Source organism: Mobula hypostoma, chromosome 4, assembly GCF_963921235.1.
Source record: "Mobula hypostoma chromosome 4, sMobHyp1.1, whole genome shotgun sequence".
In the NCBI taxonomy this organism is placed as follows: domain Eukaryota; kingdom Metazoa; phylum Chordata; class Chondrichthyes; order Myliobatiformes; family Myliobatidae; genus Mobula; species Mobula hypostoma.
Window position 1 is genome coordinate 127,074,171 of NC_086100.1, and position 26,257 is coordinate 127,100,427.

The 26,257-nt window shown below is 42.0% G+C and overlaps 2 protein-coding genes across 10 annotated transcripts in view; one reads left to right on the forward strand and one right to left on the reverse strand.

The window, feature by feature from the left end:
* fhip1aa (FHF complex subunit HOOK interacting protein 1Aa) overlaps positions 1-2,867 on the forward strand; it is a 140,920-nt gene extending 138,053 nt beyond the window's left edge. For all 6 annotated transcript variants that reach the window (XM_063046469.1, XM_063046470.1, XM_063046467.1 and 3 more), the window contains one exon: positions 2,571-2,867. In XM_063046469.1, the coding sequence (XP_062902539.1) occupies positions 2,571-2,740 (170 nt within the window). In that variant the 3' untranslated portion in view covers positions 2,741-2,867. The remainder of the gene's footprint in view (positions 1-2,570) is intronic.
* A 1,426-nt stretch (positions 2,868-4,293) lies between these two features.
* gatb (glutamyl-tRNA(Gln) amidotransferase, subunit B) overlaps positions 4,294-26,257 on the reverse strand; it is a 63,142-nt gene continuing 41,178 nt past the window's right edge. For 2 of the 4 annotated variants that reach the window (XM_063046474.1, XM_063046473.1), the window contains exons 14-15: positions 21,557-21,691; positions 4,294-4,674 (exon numbers count right to left, since the gene is read on the reverse strand). In XM_063046474.1, coding sequence (XP_062902544.1) covers positions 4,522-4,674; positions 21,557-21,691 — 288 coding nt within the window. In that variant the 3' untranslated portion in view covers positions 4,294-4,521. The remainder of the gene's footprint in view (positions 4,675-21,556; positions 21,692-26,257) is intronic. The other 2 variants (XM_063046476.1, XM_063046477.1) reach the window with 2 other exon arrangements.

The following is a 26,257-nucleotide window of genomic DNA, read 5'->3' on the forward strand; positions in this document are numbered from 1 at the left end:
CAACTAAGGTTAGGTTAACTGCCCATACATGTATTTACAAAAAGGTTTTAAATCTACTTTCTGTTCCTCCTGTCACCTTTTTGGTAGCCATGTAGAATACAAATATTACAGCAGTATGTTCTGCAACCACCAAACTTTGTGATGCATCTTTTTGCTGAGGAAACATCTGGATCAAGTGGTTCATTTATGTTAAACAGATCCAGCCATTCTAGAACTTGCTCCTACACATTCTGTTATCTCCCCAATCTGATTTACTGGCAACATGCTTTTCCTTAGTAAAGACTGGCAGAATATTTATAAGCTTTTATCCCTCATTAGCCTCAAATCTGGTCTTACTACTCACTACTGATGTGCCCATAAAGGACACTTTTGCTCTTTTCTGTTAACTGCTGTTGCCTCAATTTGTTTTGCAGCTTAGCATATTTAGCCGAGATCTCATTGGAGTTATTCACTTGTTTCATATACTATCTGATTTCATCTGCTGTTCCCTTTAACATTCAGGGAGATCTTTCTCCTGTAGGAATGTAGCTACTTCTACCTGAAACACCTGCTTGACAGTACTACTAGTTTTACATACCAATGGTTCCATGTTATTCCAATGCAGATCGCTTCTCATTCCACTGAATTTATCCCACCTCCAGTTAAGAAGTTCTGCTTCAGATTGCTCTTCATCTCTTTCCAGTATTAAACTTTATGATCTGGTTATCACTTCAGGCTTAGTTTGCTTGATGTATCGTATCTCCCGGGGCCAGATCCGAATGTATTCTGTTCCTTGTTGGGTCAGAAAGATACTGAACAATTACATTCTCCTGAACACATTTCAACAAATCCCTCTCCTTTGTTGCCTTTTACTCTAACATTATTCCAATCAATAAGACAACCTTTTAGTTCTAGGAAATATCTGTAATTTCCGTGCAGATTTGCTGTGTTATCTTAGCCTGTGGCATACTCCACTAGCGCTTTCCTGCTGGCTACAGAAAATGGGTAAAAATACACCAATTCTTAAGTAATTCTGCAAAACATCCCCATTCTTCCTTCTCAGAATCAAATTTATCATCACTGTCTTGTATGACTTGTAATTTGTTGTTTGGCCCACAAAGACGTAAAATCACTATAATATAATAAAGGAATAATGAGGCGTTTTTAATGGACCACTCAGAAATGTGACAACGGGGATCTTTGAAACTGCTGCTGAATCATTGAGTGTGGGGTCTTCAAGTCCTATACCTCCTCCCTAACAGTAGTAATGAGGAGAGGACATGTCCTGGATGGTGAGGGTCCTTAATGATGGATTTCACCTTCTTGAAGCGCTACCTCTTACAGATATCCTCGAAGGTGGGGAGGGTGGAGCTGGCAGAGTGTACAACCCTCTGGAGCCTTTTGTAATCCTGTGCATTTTTGCTGGAATAGCAAGTGCTCAGTCTTTCCTGAGCCACATTTCAATTACTACCACAACATTATAAATTAATTGGTATTATATGTGTAGAATCCTACTTGTACCTCCAGTTCACCAATCTTATTTGCACTACTGCTACAAATAGAGTCCTAAATGTGGCAGTAAATTTTGTATTTCATGATAGTGCTGGTTTTCAGTTTAATATGTGACACTCATTCTTTTGTGCATCTTATTCTTCTTGTACTGCAGTGTTCTGGTGTCATAATTGAGAACCTCCCCAACAATGATATTGCTTAGTCCATTAAAAATAGAAACTTTCTGGAGTGACTAGGTCCCTGTAAATGGCTCAAGCCCTTCAGCCTGCACCTTTTCATGCATTGATTAACTTACAATTTTTCTAGCCAAGTTGGTGTCTAGATTATTCCCCATGCCATTCACTAAGAATTTATGAGCAGGACACTCAAAGATCCTGAGTTTGAGTTCAAGCAGCTGGAGGCATTTCTATACATTACCCTGAATTTCTCTAATTGTGCTGGAATTACAATGAATAAATGCTGAACATCACTCCTCCTTATATAATTAATTTATTAATTGACTTAAGTATCACTTTTTAATATATGAACTTTCACCACCCCCTCGCTCAAGAACTTCAGCTGAGTAATCTATAGAATTTATTGCCACAGATAGCAATGAGGACAAGTTATTGTATATCTTTAAAGAGAAGTTTGATAGGTTCTTGAATAGTAAAGGAGTCAAAGGTTATGGAGAGAAGGCAGGGGAATGGGTTTGAGAAGGATGATAATAATATAATAATAAGTGGAGCAGATTCGCTGAGCTGTATGGCCTAATTCTACTGTCTTATGGTTTATTATAGTCATCCTTCTTTCCTACTACCACCTGCTAGCAGTCATGCATCGGGCTTTGAAGTCCTGGACTAATTTAAGGGAAAAATCAGGGAAGAAAAAAAACTTAAGAATCCAAAAGAAAATCATATTGTGAAATAAAGTAGTTGTGGTACAATTAGTTGTACAAGGCTGTCACTGTACTTCCTTTTAAATATGTATAAATTGAAAATTTAGATTAGCTGTTATGTGAAAATGTTAAATAACTGTTAATTGTAGAATATGAAAAGTAACTGAACTGTATCTTTCCTCAAAATACAAATTTCTTGCAGAAAGTGGATCTAAGACACCAAGTCGTGCCCAAAATGCCCACCAGCCTTCTAGTTCAAAAAATTCCATCAATGCAGCTGTTATCTTCACTGAATTTCTTAAGGAACTTGCAGCAATTGCACAAGAACATTCCATCTTATCTCATTCTTCTCTTGTGGACTGTGAAGAATAAGAGTTAACTAGTTTGAAGAAATGTTTAATACAAATGTTGCATTCTCCTTTTAACATTTTCTTTCCAAAACAAAATATTTCTACCAAGCCTTAATACAAAATGAAGATCTGTGGTTTTGGGGGGGGGCGGGGAGGGGGGGGAGAAGAGGGGACTGGTCTATTTTATATCAACAAAATGAAAAAAATGAAAAAAAGTCTTAGCTGAGCTCAGCATTTTTCTGAAAGTTGTGTTTTTAAATGTAGTCACTTTACTTTTGGAATAGACAAATTGTCTGTCTATGCAAGCTGTACATGAATTGTTCTGGAAACAGAAATATTTTATTTTAAAAGGGTAATGTATTTTTGAGGCTATTTAAATAACCAATACAATCTTATGTCTGTTGGTAGAATTGAGAAATGCACACCTGATTCAATTCTTCTATTCATATTCTGTGATCTTACACTGCAAAAACAATAACACCAAAGACCAAGTGTGAAAGTAACAATATCTGCCTTGAAGATATTGGAAGGGGGTGGGAGGGGAATCAGTCTTTCTATTTGAATGATAGTTTCCTCTTTTTTTTTGGGAACAGCCTTAATGCACATTTGGAGCTTCATGATGATGTATTTTTTTTTAAGACAAATGAAATAAAAGTTGAGCATGACTTAGAAGCAGAAAAGTAATAATCACAAAAGCATAAAATTTGTGGATATCCTGATATTGTTTCATGCGATAAAAATGGTTGCATGCAATGTTGGTGGTAAATTTATTGTTGGCGTTGAAGTTACCTTGACATTATGATCAGTAGGTATTAGTAACAAAGTTCTAAAATTTAAAAGATATTTAAATGTACAAGTCTTAAGTGGAGTATTTCTGGCTTTATAAAATGAAAATATTTTTATTGCATCTAGATGCTTCTCCAGAATTGAGGGTTATTGCTATTTATAAATATGCAAAGATTTTTCTGAAGAGCAAAATAACTTATTAAAATATTCTGTGAATTCAGTAAAAATCTCGTGTCTGTAATAAAGCTACCAACTTAAGTTCTCTACCTGCTAAGTAATATTTACTTTTAAGTGGCTTGATTTCAAAAATTATTTTTACAAAAATTCAGTAGAATATTTATTATTTTACATATTCCTAAGTAATATTTAAAACAAGATGATTTGAAAAAGAAACATTCTCAGCCACAAATGTGATCCTGTGATAATGCAAGTACTTGAATTAACTGGGCAATCAAACACTTGTGTCATCAGAGTAGAAGAGATCTCATTATTCTTGTGCCAACTTTTCAAGCTTAATAACAGCAATCAAAAGGGAATTCTAAGAGTAGTTTTGAGCATAAACTCCTATCAGTCCAAGTTCATAGCAAAATAACTTCTGTGAATAGAAATCCCATATTGGATCTTAGCCACAATGTTCATTTCAGGCAACTTTGTAGAATAGAACAGATCTGTATTCATTTGATATCAATGCACAACTGTGACCAACAATCAAACAAAAAGAATGGTTGTTGCTGCAATTAAAAAAAACTCAGCCTCATCTTTTAATATATTTAAATAATCTGATTTATTGAAAATTATTTTTCCTATAACAAGTACCCAATCTTATCACAATCATCATGGATGAAATGAACATATCTGATAGCATCAGTAACTTCCCAATTTGAGAGAATTCCTAGAATCTCTGGTGCTTGTCTGATGAAATCATAATGTCCTAGTAACAGATCAGAACAAAGCCCCTGCAAACGCATAAACTCAATTCTGAGTGATCCCAAGCAACTCTGGAAAAAAGTCTTGCCATCAATATTGATTTGTATGGAGTACCTTTAAGGACAACTTCTTTTCTAAAATAGCTTTCACCTGAATGGGGGATGTACGACCATGTGTTGTTCTCTGAACCTGGCCAATCAGTTTATTTACTACTTTCCAGTTTCCTTGCTGTATTTCAGAAACCTGTAAGTAAAAGAGAAAGATATGTAACCAATGTAAACCAGTTTAAATAACGCTTTTACTTGCTGGATCAATTTGGAAATTTTCATAGCTACTCAGCCTATTCAACAATAATTGAGATGCCCAAGATTCCCAGAACTATTTATCAAGTTCAACTTAATTTTTCAGATTTTGCCAACAATGGCTGATTACCTTTGTCATATGCATTTGCCTTTTCTTGAACAGGAGAAAAGCATGATTCTATTCAAATTTAAAATACAATTCTATGTTGCTCTATTAATCTGCTGAACTCAAATCAAAGTTCAAAGTACATATATGTCACCATATACAACCCTGAGATTCATTTTCTCTCAGGCATACTCAATAAATCCAATAACCATAATAGAATAAATGAAAGACCACACCAACAGGGTGCAAAATGCAAAAAGAGAGGGAAAAATAAATAAATAAGCAGCAAATATGAAGAACGTGAGATGAAGAATCCTTGCGGGTCCATAGCTTGCGGAAACGGTTCAGTGATGGAACGAGTGAAATTGAGTGAAGCTATCCCCTCTGGTTCAGGAGCCTGATGATTGAGAGATAATAATTTTCCCTGAACTGGCAGTGTGAATCCTGAGGCTCCCGTACCTCCTTCCTGATGCCAGCAACAGGGAAAGGACATGACCTAGGTGCTGGGGGTCCCTGATGAATGTTGTTTTCCTGCGTCAACACTTTTGATTCAGCCTACAACAGTGGTGGCATCAGCAAACTTAAATACAGCATTGGAACTGTGATTAGCCACACAGTCATAAGTGCAAAGCGAGTATAGCAGTGTCTAAGCACACAGCCTTGTAATGCATGTGGCCAATCCGAATGGACTGGGGTCTCCAAGTGAGGAATTCCAGGATCCAATTGCACAAGGAGGTATCGAGGCCACAGCTTGAAGCTCATTGGACTTACTTTGGATACAAAAATGAAAACAGATTTTACACTATACTATTATTCTAATACTCCAATGATCTAGCATCCTTAGGCCTTTGGTGGTACCAGACTAGCAAATTTTCTGGACATTAACCCGTATACATACAACACATTAAAATGATGTTACACAGCAAATACGTGGAAGAGATACAGGGCTGAAGAACGAGTCTAATAGAAGGCAGTAGGCAATGCAAGAAAGGGAAGGAGGGGAACCAGATGGGAGTGATGTGCAGGTGAGAGGAGGAAGAGTGAGAGGGTAACCAGAATGAGGAACTGAAAAAGAGGAGGGAGTGGGAAAAATTATCGGAAGTTGAAGTAATTGATACATAGCAGTTGGAGGCTACCCAAACTGAATACGAGATATTGCTCATCCAACCTGAGTTTGGCCTCATCACATTGGTAGAGAAGGCCACAGACATGTCAGAACAGGAATGGGAAGTCAGTTGGAAATGGACAGCCACTGGGAGATCCTGTTCGTGACAGACAAAGTGGGCCCCAATCTGCTTACAGTTTCACTGGTGTTGGAGACCACACTGGGAGACCCTAACAGATTTGCAGGTGGTGTCATCTCACCTGGAAGGGCTACTTTGAGCCCTGAATAGTAGTAAGGAGGAGATGTGGAGGGGCAAGTGCAGCATTTGTCACAATTGCAGGGATAAGTGCCAGGAGGGAGATCAGTGGAAAGGACAAGTAAACATGGGAGTTAAACATACAGCAATCCTTACATATCCACCTGGCTTCACCCAACAGCTACCAGCTTGTACTTCTTCCCCTCCTCCCACCTTGTTATTCCAGCTTCTTCATTCTAATGAAAGGTCTCAACCCAAAAAGTCAGCCATTAATTTCCCTCCATAGGTGCTGCCTGACTTGCTGTGCTCCTCCAGCAGTTTCAAGGATCAAAGTACATTTATTATCAAAGTGTGTATACAACCTTGAGATCCACCACCTTACAGGCAGCCACAAAACAAAGAAACCCAATGGAACCCATTAAAAAAAGACCATCAAACACTCACATGCAGGAAAAAAGATTGTGCAAACAATAAAAGTAAATAACATGCAGAACAGAAGTTCACAACCACGAAAGCAGTCACAGCTGATCCAGGAGCCTGTTAGTTGCAGGCCACAGCCTCAGTTCAGCATGGAGACAAATGAAAAAAGAGCAGCAAGCTGAACGTCAGCCCATTCATTGCCTCTGGCCTTTTCAATTTGGCCTGGTGCTTAAATCAGCCAAACCAAAGGTTGCTCCTCACTCTCGAAGCTGGGCCCTGCCACTTTGATACACTTCTGGACCCATGCACCACCTCAATTTTTACCTCGGGTCATTCCTCACTCTCGAACCTGGGCCCCGCCACTTCAACATGTGAATTACTTCATGAGATTTCACACATCTGGTTGAACAGCCGCCAAAAATATTAACATGGAATTCTCTCTACGTCCCATGTACAGGTGAATACAGTGAGAAACCAATCTGCCTGCACAATTTAATGGTTAATTCCAATTCTCACTTCCACTAAATTGTGAAGTTGTTGAATACAGCCAAACATTTCTCTCCAGTGGCAGATGGAAGTTTGTATCTTAGATCAATTGTAAATATGCCAGGTAAGCTAATTTTAACATTGCTTTCAGAGGACTAAGGCAGGGAAAGAACCAATTTTCTTTCTCTGCTAAGAGGAAACATGGTCACAGTTTTCATGGCAACATTCAAGAAATGGCACTCCACTTGCAGCTTCTGCTCTCCACTACAGTGAGTCATCAAAGTATCCTCCTGATGCCCTGCCCCAGTGGCCAAAGAGCTCCATCTAGTGTTGAAATAGGAATCAGAATCAGGTTTATTATCACCGGCATGTGATGTGAAATTGTTAACTTAGCAGCAACAGTTCAATGCAATACAAAATCCAGGAGAGAAAACAATAATAAATAAAATAATAATAAAGTAAATCAGTTACAGTATACATACATTAAATAGACTAAACAAAGTGCCAAAAACAGAAATACTGTATATTAAAAAAGTGAAGTAGTGTCCAAGGATTCAATGTTCATTTAGGAATCGGATGGCAGAGGGTAAGAAGCTGATCCTGAATTGCTGAGTGTGCACCTTCAGGCTTCTGTACCTCCTAGCTGATAGTTAACAGTGAGAAAAGGGCACTGGAGTGTCCCTTAATAATGGATGCTGCCTTTCTGAGACACTGCTTCCTGAAGATGTAAGGACTAAGAAATGCCTTTGTAAGGACTTAATGGGACTTAAGAAATGCCTTTGACTCTGTCAAGCAGAGAAGGATACAAAGGATTCTTTATTACACAATGACTTGCAGGCTGAGATCCCACACAGACAATCCTACGACAGACAGAAGTCAAGGAAGGCTATCTATCAACTCCAATCATCTTCTCAGTCTTCCTTGCAGCAATACTGTACATAACCTCCAACAAACTTCCATTCTGAGTGCTGTTTATCTACTGAAGATATGGGACATGATACACAAACCTAACTTAATGACAGTACACAAACAATGGTTGCACATGTGAGTATTCAGACACCAAGCTCATTCAAATATCTGGAAGACCAAAGTTCGTTCCAAACCTGCATTCAATACTGTGACAAAAAGCAATTAAGATTTGCAGTCAGAGTCCAGAAAGTATTTTCCATACCTCAGGAGCCATCCGTCTATGAAGGCGGGCATTGATTACCATCACATTGACTGCACCAGAATAGCTTTTGACTAACCAAGCAAAAAGTTGTTCAAAGATAGAGACATCAAACCAGGCACCCAGCTCAGGGGCATTCTTGCAGCAGAGATCTCCAGCCTGTATCTTTTAGATTCATGCATGACCTACAGCATTCACCTCAAATCATTGGCGAAAGAACACCAACGCTGTATTTGCAAAATCCAAGCTGAAAGCTTGAGCTGGCCTGGAAATTAATTGCACTGCTAGTCCTCAAACCATTGCTGAAAATGCAGTTATATTAGTTATTTGATGTTGGTGAGGTTCAAGTAGTTTTTCTCCCTTCAATAAAAAGAGTACGATGTTTTAATTCACAAAATACAAGCAGGTTCACCTCTGAGCACACGGGCTATTGCGGCGATAATTCAGGGCCATTTGGAAGCTGATGTTCAAAAATTGGCTCTACTGCACACATCAGAAAACTATTGTTCACCGCAACTGTAGTAGACACCGAAAAGTGCTGGAAAGATCTGGGACAGAACTTCTTTCACATAAGCACAGCTTCCACGTACACTATGCGACTTCAATCAAAAACTTAACTGCTCAATGTGATTGGTTACTTTTGCACAATTCTTGAAGAATGTTATATTTGTTCGAAATATTCCCTATGTGGATATGACTTTAATGGTAATTGCTGAACATCATCTGTGTTTGCAAAGCACAAGACAGATTTGCTTCTGTGCAACTTAAAAGGGATGAACTTAACCTATTTTTGATGTTGGCCTCTTGTTCTCCGCCCCTTCTCACTGCAGGTGCCCTTATGAACTCCAGGCTAATTGTAACCATGATCAAACCAATCTCCTACTTGCATCATTACTTATGCACAAATTCTCTTCCTTTCTCACTCATCCATGGATGCCACAACAACATGTTTCTTAGTCTCTGTCCTTCCTTGAATGGTGGCCCTTTATAAACTCCCATCATCGTTCCATAAATTCCGTCTTTAGAAAGTTCCCTTTTCTCCAACCTCCTTCAATTTACATCAGAGGAGGGGTGCTAAGTAACTCAGCACTACGTGGGGTTATTATAACATTACTTAAATGGAAATGTGTGCCTGATATTTTAAAAAAATCAAACCCAAGATACATGATATATTATTTTATGTATACACAGTAATTTGTGAGTACCACACGCAAGTAGGCCTAACCTGTACATCAGTGGAACAGCAACACATCGCAGCAGTGACGGAGGGAAGTAGGTGGTGGTTACATCTTAGAGAAGGGGCCAGGCTGTGGGTCCTCCTCCAACTCTGGCTTCTTCAAGTAGGTGGTCCAGATGTGACTGCCTTTTGTTATTTTTCCTCTCATGAAGCAGTTCTCGGCAGCAGGAAATCATGTCGAGAACACCTCTTTGCCTTATTGCTTTGCTCCCAGTCAGGGTCATTATCGATGAACTGGTCCATGATTTGTGTGATCATGGTGATGCTAGTGCCGAGGTATTTTGTGGTGAGTTTTCTTGCTGGTGTTTGCTCTTCTCCATTCATGTCCTCAGATTCACCCAGGATGCACTGCTCTGCTAATTCTCAAAACTCTTTGTTATTGAGGCTCTTCCTGTCTGCACTAGCTGCTTCACCAGAGATACATATGGTATGGAGGTTACTGCGCTGTTTAAATCTATCAAACCAACCTCTGCTGGCTGTGAATGTTATGACACATCATCTTCTTCTTGAATACGATTGAAGACCATCCCATTTTAAGTTGGATACAGAGTGCTCCAGGACAGATAGGGTCATATATCTATGATATATTAAACTCGCAGAAATATATGCCCACATCAGGAATGAAAGCCTGGGATAGGGACATATCCGAATTGGGACAAGACTTAGACTGGGATGCGATTTGGGATAATGCTGCCAGTGCTTCGAAAAACCCAAATCATTGGTATATACACTTGAAATTTTGTCATAAGACATATTTAACACCAAGAATTAGACATCAAATAAGACCGGTTCCTGACCCGTATTGCTCATTTTCCCCCCACGGAACCGTTGGCTCTTTTATGCATGTTGTATGGGAATGTCCAGGGGTTTTTGATTTGTGGGGGAAGGTTATCAGTACTCTTACAGAACTAACAGGAGTACAATTACCAATGGCCACCACTGTACATCTTCTAAATGATGACTCCCACCTTTCCCTTACGGAAAAAACATGCAAAGTCTGGCTGGCAGGCCTGACGGCAGCTAAGAAGATTGCAGTCCAGCGTTGGAAACCTCCCCATGATATTTCAAATACTCACTGGCTTCAGAGCTTTTTGGACATTTCTTATCTGGAACTTTCATCAGCAAGAGTAAATGATGCACAACCAAACACAATCTTAAAGTGGACAAATTTGATATCTAACTTAAAAGATCTTTTGTTAAAATAGGAATGCTTTGTCTGTGTATGCACTACTATTCAGTTGGTTGGTGGAGGGGAGAGGGATGGCAGGAGGGAAAGAGGTGGAGAGGGGATGGTGATGAAGGTTGGGGGGTGGTTGGGTTAAACAGTCAAAATGTAATTGGCAATTGGTTGTATTGAATGTAATTTGTTGGTGTTGCAATAAAAAAAACTAGTAAAAAAAAATCCAATTGAAGATGCTTCTTGCCTTTCCCATTATTATCAGCTGGCTTAGGGGCATGTTTTGTTGTGTTTGGTTATTTTCCACTTTTTCCAGCCAATAGCTCCTTGAACAAGTCACCTTCGTTGATGATAACTTTGAGGTTGTTGTTGTAGAATCTTTTATCTTGTCTGCATTTTAAAAAAAATAATTGTTCTGATCGTCGATGTAGCCAATTTCAAAGAGGCATCAACATCAACCTAAGGCTCAGCAGCTTCCAAAGGCCATATCACTTGCAGTTTCACATCCATGCTAATGTTTTTCCCAGACATCGTAGATGTACTACCCTCACTGGAAGTTGCAGGCCATTTTCCAGACATTATCAGTGAAAAAATGGAATAAATTGGCGAGAGAGCAAGAACATTTACACATGTGGGGGAGGCAGAGCATGAACTAATACGTGATTGGTTGAGAGCGGCTCCGAGCATACGTAAAGCACTCTCATTGGCTGATTGAATACTTACAGATGGTGGCCGCTCTTGAAAAGTTTTAAGTGTTCTTTAGAACAAATTTTTGTCATTTTTTAATATTTCAATAAAGAATTGAATAACTGCGTTGTAACAAGTCAGCGCTATGCAGGGTAGTGTTATGCGGGCTCTGAGTGCGGAGTGTTATTGTACAAATTTGTGATCACATTGCAACTTTGCTTGCAATCAACAAATTCGTCCTCCAAAAGTCAAAATCAGAAATGAAACATTAACCACTCCTGATTAGTCCAGCAATGACTATTCCTTCTACTCCTACAGTGTAACCAAATTAACCAACCTTCCCCCCGCCCCCCAAGTTAAATTCTAGATTCTGCTGACATCTCAGATATGAAAACTAACAACACATGGACTTCGAGCAAAAATCCTTAACTGATTTGTATACTATCTTACATAAAGCAAGACTGTTGATCCCAGACTCAGAACCTTGAATCCAAATTATCTTATATCCATCATAAAATCTTAGGTGGTGATACTTGATTACACAAAGTATATTTATTTAGAATGCAGGCAATGAAACAGTCCGTATCTGCATACAAGTCCTGGATATTAATGATATGGGCTAATAAGTAGCAAGTAATACTTGCACTACATTATTGGACGACACTGTGGTACAATTAGTAGAATTACCACCTCACATTTCCATTTCCAACCTCTGGTGTATGTGTGGGCCTCCCTACCACCATGTGGGTTCTCAGGGTCCTCCAGTTTTTTCCCCACTTTTCAAAAACATCTGGGTGCTAGGTTAACTGACCAGTACAAATTACTCTAATATGTAAATGAGTATTTGGGAGTTGATGGGTTTGTGGGTAAAATAAAATCAGATTAGTGGATACTTATAGAAACTAATTTTCTTTTGATGGCATTAGACTGATTGAAGAATCAATTTCTGTACTGTATAACTCTACAGAAAGTGCTGGGCAATGACTATCTTCAGATACAGAGTATTGGCCATTCCTGACATTCAGATATTACCAGTGTAAGTGCCCTATATTAATATCCCAAAAGATCACTACTGATCAGAAACTCAACTGGATATGCCTCAGATTCACTTATCATTGCCCAAATCTTTTCCACTGTCTAAAAGATCCACGTCAGGAGCAAGTTAGAATATTTTACACAAACCCAAATGACTGATACTCTAACAATCAAGTAGATTGAAGATATCCAGAGCAAAATAACCTGCTTGACCACCACCCTATCCACCATTAGCACATACCTTAGCTGCAATGTGTACTTTGCTAGGCTATTGCAATTATTCTCTCAGCTGTGTGTCAACAACATTCTCCCAATCCACAATGGAAATTACCATCTCCTGTATGTACCCTTCCAACTTGGACACCACAATGTCACTTTTAGATTATGGAGCTACCTTCATATTCCACAGGCCTGCATCAGTTTAAGAAGGTGGCTCACCACTTCCCTCTCAAAGGGAACTACAGATGGACGAAATATATTCATCTTGCCACATTCTGTAAAATGAATTTAAAAATTAACCAGAGTTCATCTAAAACTCAGCTACCTAAATCCTATTTTAAACCAACCTTAATCAACTTCTTCCTCCTTATCAATTAATATTGGTCCACACTTTTGAATTTTATTGACACAGTAACTGTATTGTATTCATATCAATGTGCTCAAAATGTTCTATTTTAACATTGCATTATAAATATAAGATTTCATGATATTGTGGCGACCCACTTTCTGGCACCCACGAACCGGCTCACGAAACAGCGCGCGCAGGCAGAGGGCCGGCAGCAAAAAGGGCACCAGGCCATCTTCACCAGCAGGGGGAAAATCCCGCGTGCAGAAAGGGTCTGGGAATATGCATTCCCCACAGTAGTCCCGCCCAGGGAGGGCGGGAATGGGAAGGCTTTAAAGCGGGCCGCGAAGTTTGAATAAATCTCTTTCATCGCAACTCTAACTCACCGACTCCGTGTGGTTATTCTAGCGCTGTGTGTAGCACATCGCTACAATTGGTGACCCCGACGGCCCAAACGATATTTGGACCAGAGATGACCGACGCTGCATCTATTCACGCAGTTTCGTTAAAACTGCCAAGCTTCTGGACGCTGCGACCCAATTATGGTTCGAACAAGCAGAAGCACAATTCCACATTCGGCAGATAACCTCGGAGTCCACTCGCTACTACTACGTGCTGAGCTCCCTCGACCAGGAGACTGCTGCACAAGTTGAGGAGTTTATACAGTCGCCCCCGGAGGACGGCAAATACACAGCATTCAAAGCCCTGCTCATAAGGACTTTCGGACTCTCACGGCGCGAACGAGCACGCCGCTTAATGCACCTGGATGGTTTGGGAGACAGGCCGCCGTCAGCATTAATGAACAAGATTCTGGCCCTGGCTGAAGGACACAAACCCTGCCTCATGTTTGAGCAGGCGTTCCTAGAGCAACTGCCCGAGGACATATGCCTGCTGCTGTCCGACGCAGATTTCAGCAAACCCCGGGAGGTGGCGGCCCGAGCAGATGTGCTGTGGAATGCCAGGAAAGACAGAGGGGCATCCGTCGCACAGATCACCAAGCTGCGTGCCCAACGACAGACCAGACGAGGCCTGGCAGCAGAGCCTACAAAACCCGGCGACGGGAGTGAGGAGCCCAACGAACAATGGTGTTTCTACCACCAGCGGTGGGGCACGGAGGCCCGCCGCTGCAGACCGCCCTGCAAATTCCCGGGAAACGCCAGGGCCAGCCGCCGCTGATGGCTACGGCGGCTGGCCATCAGGACGACCTCCTGTACGTCTGGGACAAGCAGTCGGGACGCCGCTTTTTGGTCGACACCGGAGCGGAGATCAGCGTCTTACCTCCAACGAGTTACGACACCTGCAACAGAGAACCGGGACCCACCCTGAGGGCCGCTAATGGCAGCACAATACGAACCTACGGCACCCGCACGGTGCGGCTACAGTTCAGCTCCAGCCGGTTCACGTGGGACTTCACACTGGCCGCCGTGGCCCAACCACTGCTGGGGGCAGATTTTCTACGAGCCCACAGCCTGCTGGTCGACTTGCAAGGGAAGCGATTAGTCCACGCCAAGACTTTTCAAACGTTCTCCCTGGGTGAAGCACAGTTGCCAGCCCCACACCTGGACTCCATCACGCTGTCCGACGATGAATTCACCAGGGTCCTGGTGGATTTCCCATCAGTACTGACACCGCAGTTCACGGCAGCCATGCCCAGACACGGAGTACAGCACCACATCCCGACCCAGGGACCACCCCTCCATGCCCGTGCTCGAAGGCTTCCCCCGGACAAGCTCCGACTGGCGAAGGAGGAGTTCAAGAAGATGGAGGAATTAGGGATCATACGACAGTCCGACAGCCCATGGGCCTCCCCCCTTCACATGGTGCCCAAGGCAACGGGGGGGGGGGCTGGAGACCATGCGGTGACTACCGCAGACTGAACGAGGCTACAACGCCAGACCGCTACCCTGTGCCGCACATTCAAGACTTCGCAGCAAACCTACACGGCGCAAGGATCTTTTCCAAGGTAGACCTCGTCCGGGGATACCATCAAATCCCTGTACATCCGGACGACATCCCCAAAACAGCACTTATCACCCCGTTCGGACTTTTCGAATTCCTCCGAATGCCGTTTGGTCTAAAGAATGCTGCACAGACTTTCCAGCGGCTAATGGACGCGGTGGGACGCGACCTGGACTTTGCATTCATCTATTTGGACGACATCCTCATAGCCAGCGGTAGTCGGCAGGAGCATCTGTCCCACCTCCGCCAGCTCTACTCCCGCCTGAGTGAATTCGGCCTTACAATCAATCCAGCCAAATGCCAGTTCGGACTCGACACCATCGACTTCCTGGGCCACAGGATTACTAAAGACGGGGCAACCCCGCTGCCCGCCAAGGTAGACGCGGTCCGCCACTCCCCCGACCCAACACAATCAAAGGCTTGCAGGAATTCGTGGGTATGGTGAATTTCTACCACCGTTTCCTCCCCTCAGCAGCCCGAACCATGCGCCCCTTGTTCACTCTAATGTCAGGTAAGGGCAAGGACATTACCTGGAACGAAGAGGCCGCAACCGCTTTCGTTAAAACCAAAGAAGCCTTGGCAAACGCCGCGATGCTAGTGCACCCCAGAACGGACGTTCCTACTGCCCTCACGGTGGACGCATCCAACACAGCAGTCGGTGGAGTGCTGGAACAACTCATTGAGGGTCGCTGGCAACCCCTGGCGTTTTTCAGCAAACACCTACGACCACCCGAACTCAAATACAGTGCTTTCGACCGGGAGCTATTGGCACTATACCTGGCAATCTGGCATTTCAGGTACTTCTTAGAAGGTAGGCCCTTCACCGCGTTCACAGACCACAAACCGCTTACCTTTGCGTTCACTAAGGTGTCCGACCCCTGGTCGTCCCGCCAGCAGCGACATCTGTCCTACATCTCCGAGTACACGACGGACATCCGGCATGTCTCTGGAGAGAACAATGTCGTGGCAGACGCACTTTCCAGACCTACCATACAGGCCGCCCTGTCCCAGGGGGTGGACTATGCAGCGCTGGCAGAGGCACAGCAGGCAGACGCTGAGATCCCCAGTTACAGGACTGCAGTCTCCGGTTTGCAGCTCCAAGACCTCCCCGTAGGCCCAGGTGAGAGGACCCTACTGTGTGACGTAGCTACCGGCCAACCCCGCCCCGTCGTCCCAGCAGTTTGCCGCCGGCGGGTTTTCGAATCCATTCACAACTTAGCGCACCCCTCCATCAGGACAACCGTCCGGCTGGTCTCCAACAGGTTCGTGTGGCATGGACTTCGTAAGCAGGTCAGTGAATGGGCCAAAACGTACATGCAGTGCCAAACGGCCAAGGTGCAGCGGCACACCAAGGCTCCACCGCAGCGGTTCGAACCCACCCGCCGGAGGTTCGACCACATCCATGTGGATATCGTGGGGCCCCTGCCAGTGTCACGAGGAGCGCGGTACCTCCTAACTATGATAGACCGGTTCACCAGATGGCCAGAGGCAGTCCCGCTCAGCGACACCACCTCCGAATCCTGCGCCCGAGCACTGATCGCAACCTGGGTAGCACGCTTTGGGGTACCGGCCCACATTACCTCCGACAGGGGCACCCAGTTCACCTCCAGCCTGTGGTCGGCTATGGCCAGACTTTTAGGAACACAGCTACACCACACAACTGCCTACCACCCACAGTCGAATGGACTAGTGGAGCGCTTCCACCGTCACCTGAAATCGGCTCTCATGGCCCGCCTGGAGGGGCCTAACTGGGTGGACGAACTTCCCTGGGTCCTGCTCGGAATCCGCACGGCGCCCAAAGAGGATCTACACACCTTGTCGGCCGAGTTGGTGTATGGCGCGCCCCTGGTCGTCCCAGGAGAGTTCATACCAGCCCCAAGGGGGCAAGAGGAAGAACCCACAGCAGTCCTGAACAGACTACGGGAGAGGCTCGGTAACCTGGCCCCCATACCCACTTCACAGCACAAACAGAGGCCGATCCAGACTGTGGACATTGGGGGAGGAATCGCCGGTTCTGGGGGGGGGGGGGTTATGTGGCGACCCACTTTCTGGCACCCACGAACCGGCTCACGAAACATGCGTGCGCAGGCAGAGGGCCGGCAGCAAAAAGGGTGCCAGGCCATCTTCACCAGCAGGGGGAAAATCCCGCGCGCAGAAAGGGTCTGGGAATATGCATTCCCCACAGTAGTCCCGCCCAGGGAGGGCGGGAACGGGAAGGCTTTAAAGCGGGCCGCGAAGTTTGAATAAATCTCTTTCATCGCAACTCTAACTCACCGACTCCGTGTAGTTATTCTAGCGCTGTGTGTAGCACATCGCTACAATATCTTGGTTAAGTCCTCTACCCCCACCTCAACTACCACCACTGTTCTCCTCATTGTCAAAAAAATAACAGGTCCATTGCAATGAATAACACAATACCATTAGTAGAGCAGAGCTTCCAAAAAGAAAAGGATGAGGCACGCTGGAACACAGACAGAACCGTAGCTCTGCAAGTGATGAGCACTCATCGTCACATGTCTGAAACTCTGCAATTTCCTCTGAGCTCACCAACCAGACATTATTTGGGATGCATACATTAGCAACCAGGGTGCCCAGCAGTTTTCCTCGACTCATGGCACGGAATGAATTCATGCAACTTAACAGTTGGTAAGTCAAGTACACCCTCACAACTTTCTCTACAGATCCACAGAAAACAGGTTGCACAACGATACAGCCCTGGCTGGAGCTAAATGGTGAAATAAAGCCAATCAGTGAGTTTGCCAACCCCAAGGAATCCTTGAGGTATTCGAAACAACCTCTGATTCATTATGTATGAACAAGAACCATCTTTGAAGATTATAAGACCTTACTTGATTGGTCAAGCATGCTAACTGGAATCGTATAAAGGTAGCTTGCCGAACACCAGCTCTATCCTGACTAACACTCAGATTCCAATCTGGATCCTTGTCAACATAATTTTGCTGTTGTGATTGTCTCCATCTTTGCCTCGCCGTTCCTTTGCATGCCACTACCATCGTTCCATCCGTGTCAACTTGCTGCTGTTATCAGCATCTGATAGTCATTCCCAGTTAGTGTTAATTTATTTTAATTTAGCCCTGTTAATGATGGATAAATACGTACGGCGCAATCTCCGAGTCTGAAGGTGGTGAAGCCTTAAATTCTAATACTGCTAAAAAAAAACGAACAAACTACAGAAAGTGTGTTAATACAATGCAAGACACCTGGAGTAGTTTTATTCTGTTCCCGTCAGATCAGCGTGCCCCATGTGTCTTATTTGTAATACTGTACTGTCTAATGAAGCCACAAAACCATCAAGACTGCAGTAACACTTCCGTAATAGACACCCTGAAAAGGCTACTCATGGTATAACTCAGTTCCAGAAGATGAAAGAAGCATTTGAAAAGCATTGAACACTTGAGTCATTTGCCAAGAAAGCTAAAAATGACCTTGATAGTCATCTCTGCTTCCCATAACATTTCCAAAATGATAGCAAAGTGTGGAAAATTTCATACAATTGGTGAAAGATTAATTAAGCCTGATTTTTCAGAAGTGCTCACCACTGTTCTCAAAATGGATACCAGTATTTTAAAATCAATTCTTCTGAGTAATAACTCTGTAGCTCGTCATATTGATGAAATGAGTGAAGACATTGAGTATTAAATATGCACAGAGCTACAAAAAGCAGAATTTGGGATACAACTGGATGAGTCAACTGTGTGAGACAATGAGGCATTTCTAATGACACATGTACGGGTTATCAAACATTGAAAAGTTTATGAAGAGATTCTCGCTTGTAAGAAGTTAAAAACAATTATCAGTGGAGAATCAATCTACAACAAGCTCAAAATGTATATTGAGGATAAAAATATTCACATTAGGAACATGATTTCTTGTGGAACAGATGGAGCACCATAAATGGCAGGTCACCATGCTGGTTTAGTGGCATTTATGAAAAAAGAAATTCTAAGTCTGTCTGTAATCCATTGTGTAACTCATCATCAACATCTTGCAGCCAAAAACCTCAGCCAGACTTTTTTCAAGCATGACTCTTGTAATATCTGCTGTCAACAAAATTAAAGCTGATCCATTACATAGCAGAAGATTTTGTCAGTTATGCCAAGAGAACGATGAACAGTCTGAATGCTTGCTTCTTCACACTGATGTGCGTTGGCTGTCAAAAGGCTGCTGCTTAAAACATTTCTTTGATCTTTCTGACACTGGTTGAATTTTTCCTCAAAGTCGACAAAAGCTTAGGAAACAAGACTGAACTTCTATGTGGAGACATGGTATACCTAGCCGATTTGTATGACAAAATGAACTTGCTAAATATGAAACTGCAGGGTGAGAATTTCAATTTAATCCAAGCAAAAGGTACAGTGCTCTGTTTTATAGGAAAATTGGAAATATATAAGCAAAACATTGGGAGAAGAACGTTCTCATAGTTTCCCTGCATGGAAAATATGGCACTCTTTCACAGATGGTGATTTGCAAGAGTACTGCTTACACCTGCACTCACTGAAGAAGGATTTTCAGAACTGATTCAAAGATTTGAACAATCTGGAAATTCCAGACTGGGTAATTAACTCATTTCTTTGCAAGGTGAAAGAACAGGAAGAGAGCATCCATGAAGAAATGATCAGAATTCATAATGATGAAAAAACAAAAGGCTTTTCAAAAATGTCAGCTTTTGTGGCATTTGGCTACACTGTCATACGAAGTTTCTTGGTCTTTGGAGAAGAGCCAAACTGCTCTTCATTGCACTTCCATCCTCCTACCTTGTTGAAAGAAGCTTCAGTGTAGTGAACCACATACTCACAAAAAACCACTTGGGCATTGTTACACATGGAAACTTGAGGCTTTTTGTGTCACAACTTGAACGAAATACTTCAACTCTTGCTAAAAGAACCATCAAGCTCAAGGATCACAATGATATTGAAGCTGCTGTACAGCGCACAGGTACTATTTCAGCTAGGTTTAAAGACAAACAAAAAATTTCTCATGTCAGAATATGGTAGACATGTTTTCTACACTATGGGGGTGCCAGAAAGTATATTGTGCCTAAGAGGGGCGTTGGCAAGTATGAAAGTACTTTTGGGGAGGGGGCATTGGACTATAAAATGTTGGAAAACGCTGCCCTAGGTGTAAATGGACAGTGGTAAAATGAAGTAAGAAGAGAGTGATTTTCAATTTATCTAACCATACATAATTCTTTGATTTAATTTTGACTCTAACCATCTTTCACTTCAAAAAGAAATATAAAGCCGGCAATCATTATGTAAAAAGATGACAGAAGAATGACAAATCTCCAGGGATGTACGGTTTCTATCCCATTGTTTTAACGGAAATAGCTGAGAACATTACAGATATGTTAAGTATAATCGGCCAAAATTCTTAATTTAGGAACTGTGCTTATAAATCAAATATTTAAAACTTGTTTAATTATCAATCTTGGCTAAGGAGAAAACAATATACTATAATATTTGTGCATATAATTAAGGCTAGAATGTCTGAATACTTAGATAAACTTTAACAGGGACAGTCACTCTAGAATTTGTAAAGGGTTATTCTACCTGACAAATTTAACTCAGCTTTTGAATAAGTTGAATAAATGAGAGAACACCAATGGATGACATTTGGATGGAATTCCAAAATGCACGATAAAATTCCTTACAACAGTCTGTTGACTCATTCAAGTTAAAGCTTATGAAAATACATTATTGATCCATTTAGGAAGCAGACTGTAAAGGAGTAGATCCAGAGGACAGCCCAGAGCAAATATTCAAATTAGCAAGCCCAGCAACAATCCATCTTAGATTATTTAATAATTTCTATTGAAAAAAACTATTAATGATGGGTAGAATAACACATCTGTGGTTTTGTCAGGGTCAAAGAGATAACATTATTATCAATATAGATTGAAGTGTTAAAGAGAGTTAATTCAAAACAAATGAATAAAATGCAGCAAAAAGATTTCAGTATTGGCAAAAGGTTAGGTATTTGAAGTGTAGAAACAGCATCATTCTAAATGGCATAAACGCCAGCAACAATGCAGATCCATAGACTTAAAGGCTAAAAAAAATCTATTAAAATAAACAGACAAATACACAAAAAAAATTGCTTTATACCAGAATAACCCACATTACAGTATCCAAAGCCTGGGTTCACAGCAACTACAATACTGACAGTAGCAATTGACATCTTTGCACAAAGATTGAAGTTGAAAACTCTCTAATGAAAACAATGAGAAAAGTTAATTCTTAATCTGTGATTAATGGATCATTTTAATCAAAAATATTGAGTATGTTGAAAATGTGAGCAAATACAGTTAAGACTGCAAATCAGTAGTGAGTGAACCCTCAATACTGGTACAGGCTTCAAATGCATAAAACAAACAGTTACCTACTTTCTCTAAACTATATTTTAACAGTGCAAGACTAAATGGACTATGTATCATTACACAAATTGTTAATCATTTATGTAATGAACCATGTTAAAAAAGGCAGAGAAATGGCTGTCAAACACAACAAAAAAGAAGTTTGATCTTGCAGTAATTACTTGCCAGCTATTTTTTCTTCATTCTGACGTTAAATAAAAGGAAGCAGCAGCTTTTGAATTAACTCACCTCTGCAGGATGATCCTCAATAACACGTTGACAGATCTGTTCTAATTTTTTCTGGTCTTTGATCATTCCCAATTCTTTTAGTTCAACTACTTGGGTTGCAGTTTTGCCTTCACCCTTCCACAATTCAAAAAGAACCTATCAAAGCAGAGTCAGAAGAAAAATATCACTGCCGAAATCTCCAAAAGTATACCCGATTACTCAAAAGTACGCTAATATAGTTTGCTTTAAAATGTTGTTAAATGCTGTTTTTAGATAGCACCAATATATTTTATATATAAATGTCATTACATACTGTAGATTCAGCCTCCTGCATACATTGTTATTTTGATCAATAGCTGAACCGCACAAAACAATCTTACCAGAATACCTTATTTGTGCAGTTTATGGAAGATAAGGGAGAGTAGTATTGCTATAAATATCTATACACTTTTAGGGTGCCCCATATGATATATATGCACCCAAACAAGAAATGACAGTTGGCTCTGATTTCCATTAAGGTTGAAAAGACAACTAATGTTTAATGTCAAAACTGACACAAATGCATGAAGGAATTACTAAAGGATCTCTGGAATCCATTTAAACTTCTCATATTCATCCTGGCTTTCTACTTTTCTTGGATTTTGCCATGCTTCCTTTTTTATTTTATTTCTACCAGGGTGTTCAACTGAAATCAAGAGGTCCTATTTAAACAAAAAAAAAAGTTCTAAACTTTTAACTATCTCATCTTAAACGTCTCTCACTAGTCAGACACTTATTTACCTTCGTGGTGTACTTCCCATTCACTTCCATTAAATTATATCTTAGTCTTGTACAACTGTCTCTGACCCAATTTAAAATTTTTACTTCTGATATATTTGTGTTTTTATATAATTCCGCTACATTTAATTAAATCAAGAGCACTGTCTCCAATACATTCCCCTACTATGACTTTTTCTTTTATGTCTGTGTTTCTTAAAGCGTTGGGCTTGCTGTGTGATGTTCAAAAACTTCTCCAGAAATCACTTCAGGAATTCTGCTTTTTATACTCCGGTATTGTCACAAGTAATGTTAGAGAAGCCAAAATCACCAACTGTCATTTTACCTTATGTTAATTTTCAAACATATTTGCTCTTCTGTCTTTTTGGGGTTGGGGGAGGGGAGAAGAAGAAAGGGCTATAATTACACCCCTTTTTTGGTCCTTTTATACAACCCTATATCTACTATATCACCGCATTTCACCCCACTAACCGTTTCTTAACCAATATTATTTATCCCAGCTCTCAGTTTACTAAAATCATGGAAATTCCATTTAAATCAAAATCCATTAAAATGAGTTATTATTCTTTTGATAATCATATTTTACTTCAAGTTAGACATGCTAATGATAGGTGAAAGGCCAAGTAGTAGTGAGGAAGCAGAGAGTCTGCAGAAGGACTTAGAGAATAGGCGAAGAAGTGGCAGGGAGGATAAAGCGTAGGGAAATGTATGGTCATGCACTTTTTGGTAGAAGGAATAAAAGCATAGACAAATTTCTAATCAGGAAGTAATTTCCGAAATCAGAAGTGCTGAGGGATTTCGGAGCCCTTGTGCAGGATGCCTTAAAGATTAACTTGCAGGTTGAGTCGGTACGTCACCACAAAATCGTTGAGGATTTTCTCCAATCAGAAGCCCTGGGCAAACAATGAAATCCGGAACCTGCTGAGAGCCAGATCAGAGGAATTCAAGTCTGGAGATCAAGAATGCTACAAGAAGTGCAAGCATAATCTCCGGAAGGCCATCTCTCAAGCAAAGTGGGGATTCCGGATTAGACTAGATTCAATGAGGGATGCTCAACAGCTGTGGCAGGGTTTGAATACCATAATCTCCTACAAAGCTAAATCTTGCAAAATAGGGAGCAGCAGAGCTTCGCTTCCAGATGAGCTCAATGCCTTCTTTGCTCACTTTGACCACCAGAACAAGGAGGAACCATCGTGCACCCAATGTCTCCAGAAGATCCTTTGTTCTCAGTATTTGATCATGACGTACGGGCTGCCTTCCGGAGTGAAGCCAAGAAAAGCATCCAGTCTGGACAAAGCACCTGGCTGAGTACTGAAGATTTGTGCCAACCAAATGGCTGGTGCAGACCTTTTGCTATCTTGTTGGCTCTTCACACAACCTGGAACATCTAGACAACAAAGGTGCATAATTCAGGATACTCTTTAGCGATTACAACTCAGCATTTAACACCATCATCCCCTCAAAACTAATCAGTAAAACTCCAAGACCTGGGTCTCAATAACCCCTTGTGCAATTGGATCCTGGATTTCCTCACTTGTACGCTCCAGTCAGTTTGGGTTGGTAACAACATCACAATCTCCATTAGCACAGGAACACTGCAGGGATGTGTACTTAGCCCCCTGTTCTATTCACTTTACACCAATGGCAGCGTGGCTAAGTACAGCTCCAACACCATATACAATTTTGCTGATGACACCACTGATGTGGGCTGTATCAAAGGGGGTGATGAATCAGCACAGAGGAGGAAGATTGAAAGCTTGGCTGAGTGGTGTAATAACAACAACCTCTCACTCAATGTCAATAAGACCAAGGAACTGATTATAGACTTCAGGAGAGGAAAACCAGAGGTCCATTAGCCAGTAATTATCAGATGATCAGAGGCGGAGAAGGTCAGTAACTTTAAATTCCTGGGTGTCACTATCTCAGAGGACCTGTCCTGGACCCATCAAAAAAATATTACAGTCATCCCTCGGTATCCGCGGGGGATTGGTTCCAGGACCACCCCCCACCCCCGCAGATACCAAAATCCGCGAATGCTTAGGTCCCTTATATAAAATGGCATAGTATTTTCATATAACCTATACACATCCTCCCGTATACTTTAAATCATCTGTAGATTACTTATAATACCTAATACAATGTAAATGCTATGTAAGTAGTTGTTATACTGTATTGTTTAGGGAATAATGACGCTTTGAAGGAGGCTCAATAATACTAATGTCAGGATCTGTGCAGGTTGAGGGCTGAGGATCTTCAAGCGTTGAAGTTCGAGGCTTCACAATTGCAGATACTTTAGTTAGAAACATTGTTATAGGAAGCTGTTTCTTCTTTTTCTTTGCATCATCAAACAAATCTTGCAGTGATTGTAGGCATGTTGATATCCCTCGGGTGACACGGAGGCTTTGTTCCATCGAAGGATTGTATTGTACTCGAGGATCATATCCTTTAACACTTGCGCCTGTTGAAAAACTGCTGCAAATTTTTCAAATGTCCAAACTGATGGCTCTGCCTCCTCTAAATCTTCTGCATCATCTTCTGTAGAGGATTTCAGCAGATCTTCAAGTTCCTCATTGTTAAGGGTTTCTCTATGCTCTTCTATGTGTTCCTCGATGTTGTCCTCTTATCATGTCAGAGAAGCCTTCCCCACCAACTTCCCTTGCAACATTCAAGATATTCCTGACTTCCGCATCAATAGTGGGGAAGCCCCTGAAATCATTGACTACCTCAATCCATAATAGCTTCCAACATACATTGACTTTCTCAGGCTTTAGGGCATCTACAGCCTCTGCAATAAGCACAATTGCATCTGCAATTGTGAAGCTCTTCCATAAGTCCATGATGCTGCAGTCAGGGTTAGCTCCCGAAGGTGAGGCGGGTGTAAATCGCCTTAATGCACTTGATGATGCCTTGATCAAGTGGCTGCACCAGTGAAGTAGTGTTAGAAGGCAGGAACATCACTTCCATGTTATCGTCGATGAAGCAGAGAGATTGGGGGTGGCCGGGAGCATTGTCAATTATGAGGAGGACCTTTAATGGCAGCCCCTTTTCTTTGAGGTATTTCTTCACTTCAGGAATGAAGCACTGGTGGAACCAGTCCAAGAACAAGTTGGCCGTCACCCAAGCCTTCTTGTTGTGTTGCCAGAACACTGGCAGGCAATTTTTGTTTTGTTCTTAAGGGCCTGGCGATTGCTTGCTCGGTAGACGAGGCCTGGCTTGATCATGTGACCTGCTGCATTGCCACACAGCACCAGAGTAAGGCGATTTTTCCAGGCCTTGAACCCTGGGGCCTGCTTGGCACTCTTATGGATGTAGGTACGATTGGGCATCTTCTTCCAGAACAAGCCCGTTTCATCACAATTGAAGACTTGCTCTGGAAGGTAGCCTTTCTCTTCTATGAGTTTCTTGAGCTCCTCTGGGAACGCTGATGCTGCCTCAGCATCAGCCAATGTCGATTCCCCCGTGATCTTTAAGTTCTTGAGGCTGCAGCGCTTTACATAGCCAGCCAGCCATCCCTTACTAGCCTTAAACTCCTTCCTCTCGCTCTCCTCAACCCCCTCATAGTAGTGCTCATAGAGGCTAAGTGCTTTTTCATGCATAATTTTGCCATCAACAGGGATATGCTTCTGTGACATGTCCTCTAGCCACACACTTAATGCTTTCTCAGTCTTTGCAAGCACTTTATCATGAACCAGAGAGACCACTTCTGCTGTGGTAGGGGTAGCACGAACACTTACACAAATTTCAGCTTCTTTCTGCTTTATTGTGCGAATGCTCTATTCGTTCTCACCGACCTTACGGCCCACTTCGGCAAGCAACATGCCACTTTTCAAAAGATCTAAGATTTTTATTTTCTCAGCGAGAGATAGCACTTTACGCTCCCTCAATTCCCTTTGAGGAATTGCTTTGACCATTAATTGCTTTTTAGGAGCCATTTTTTCACAGAAG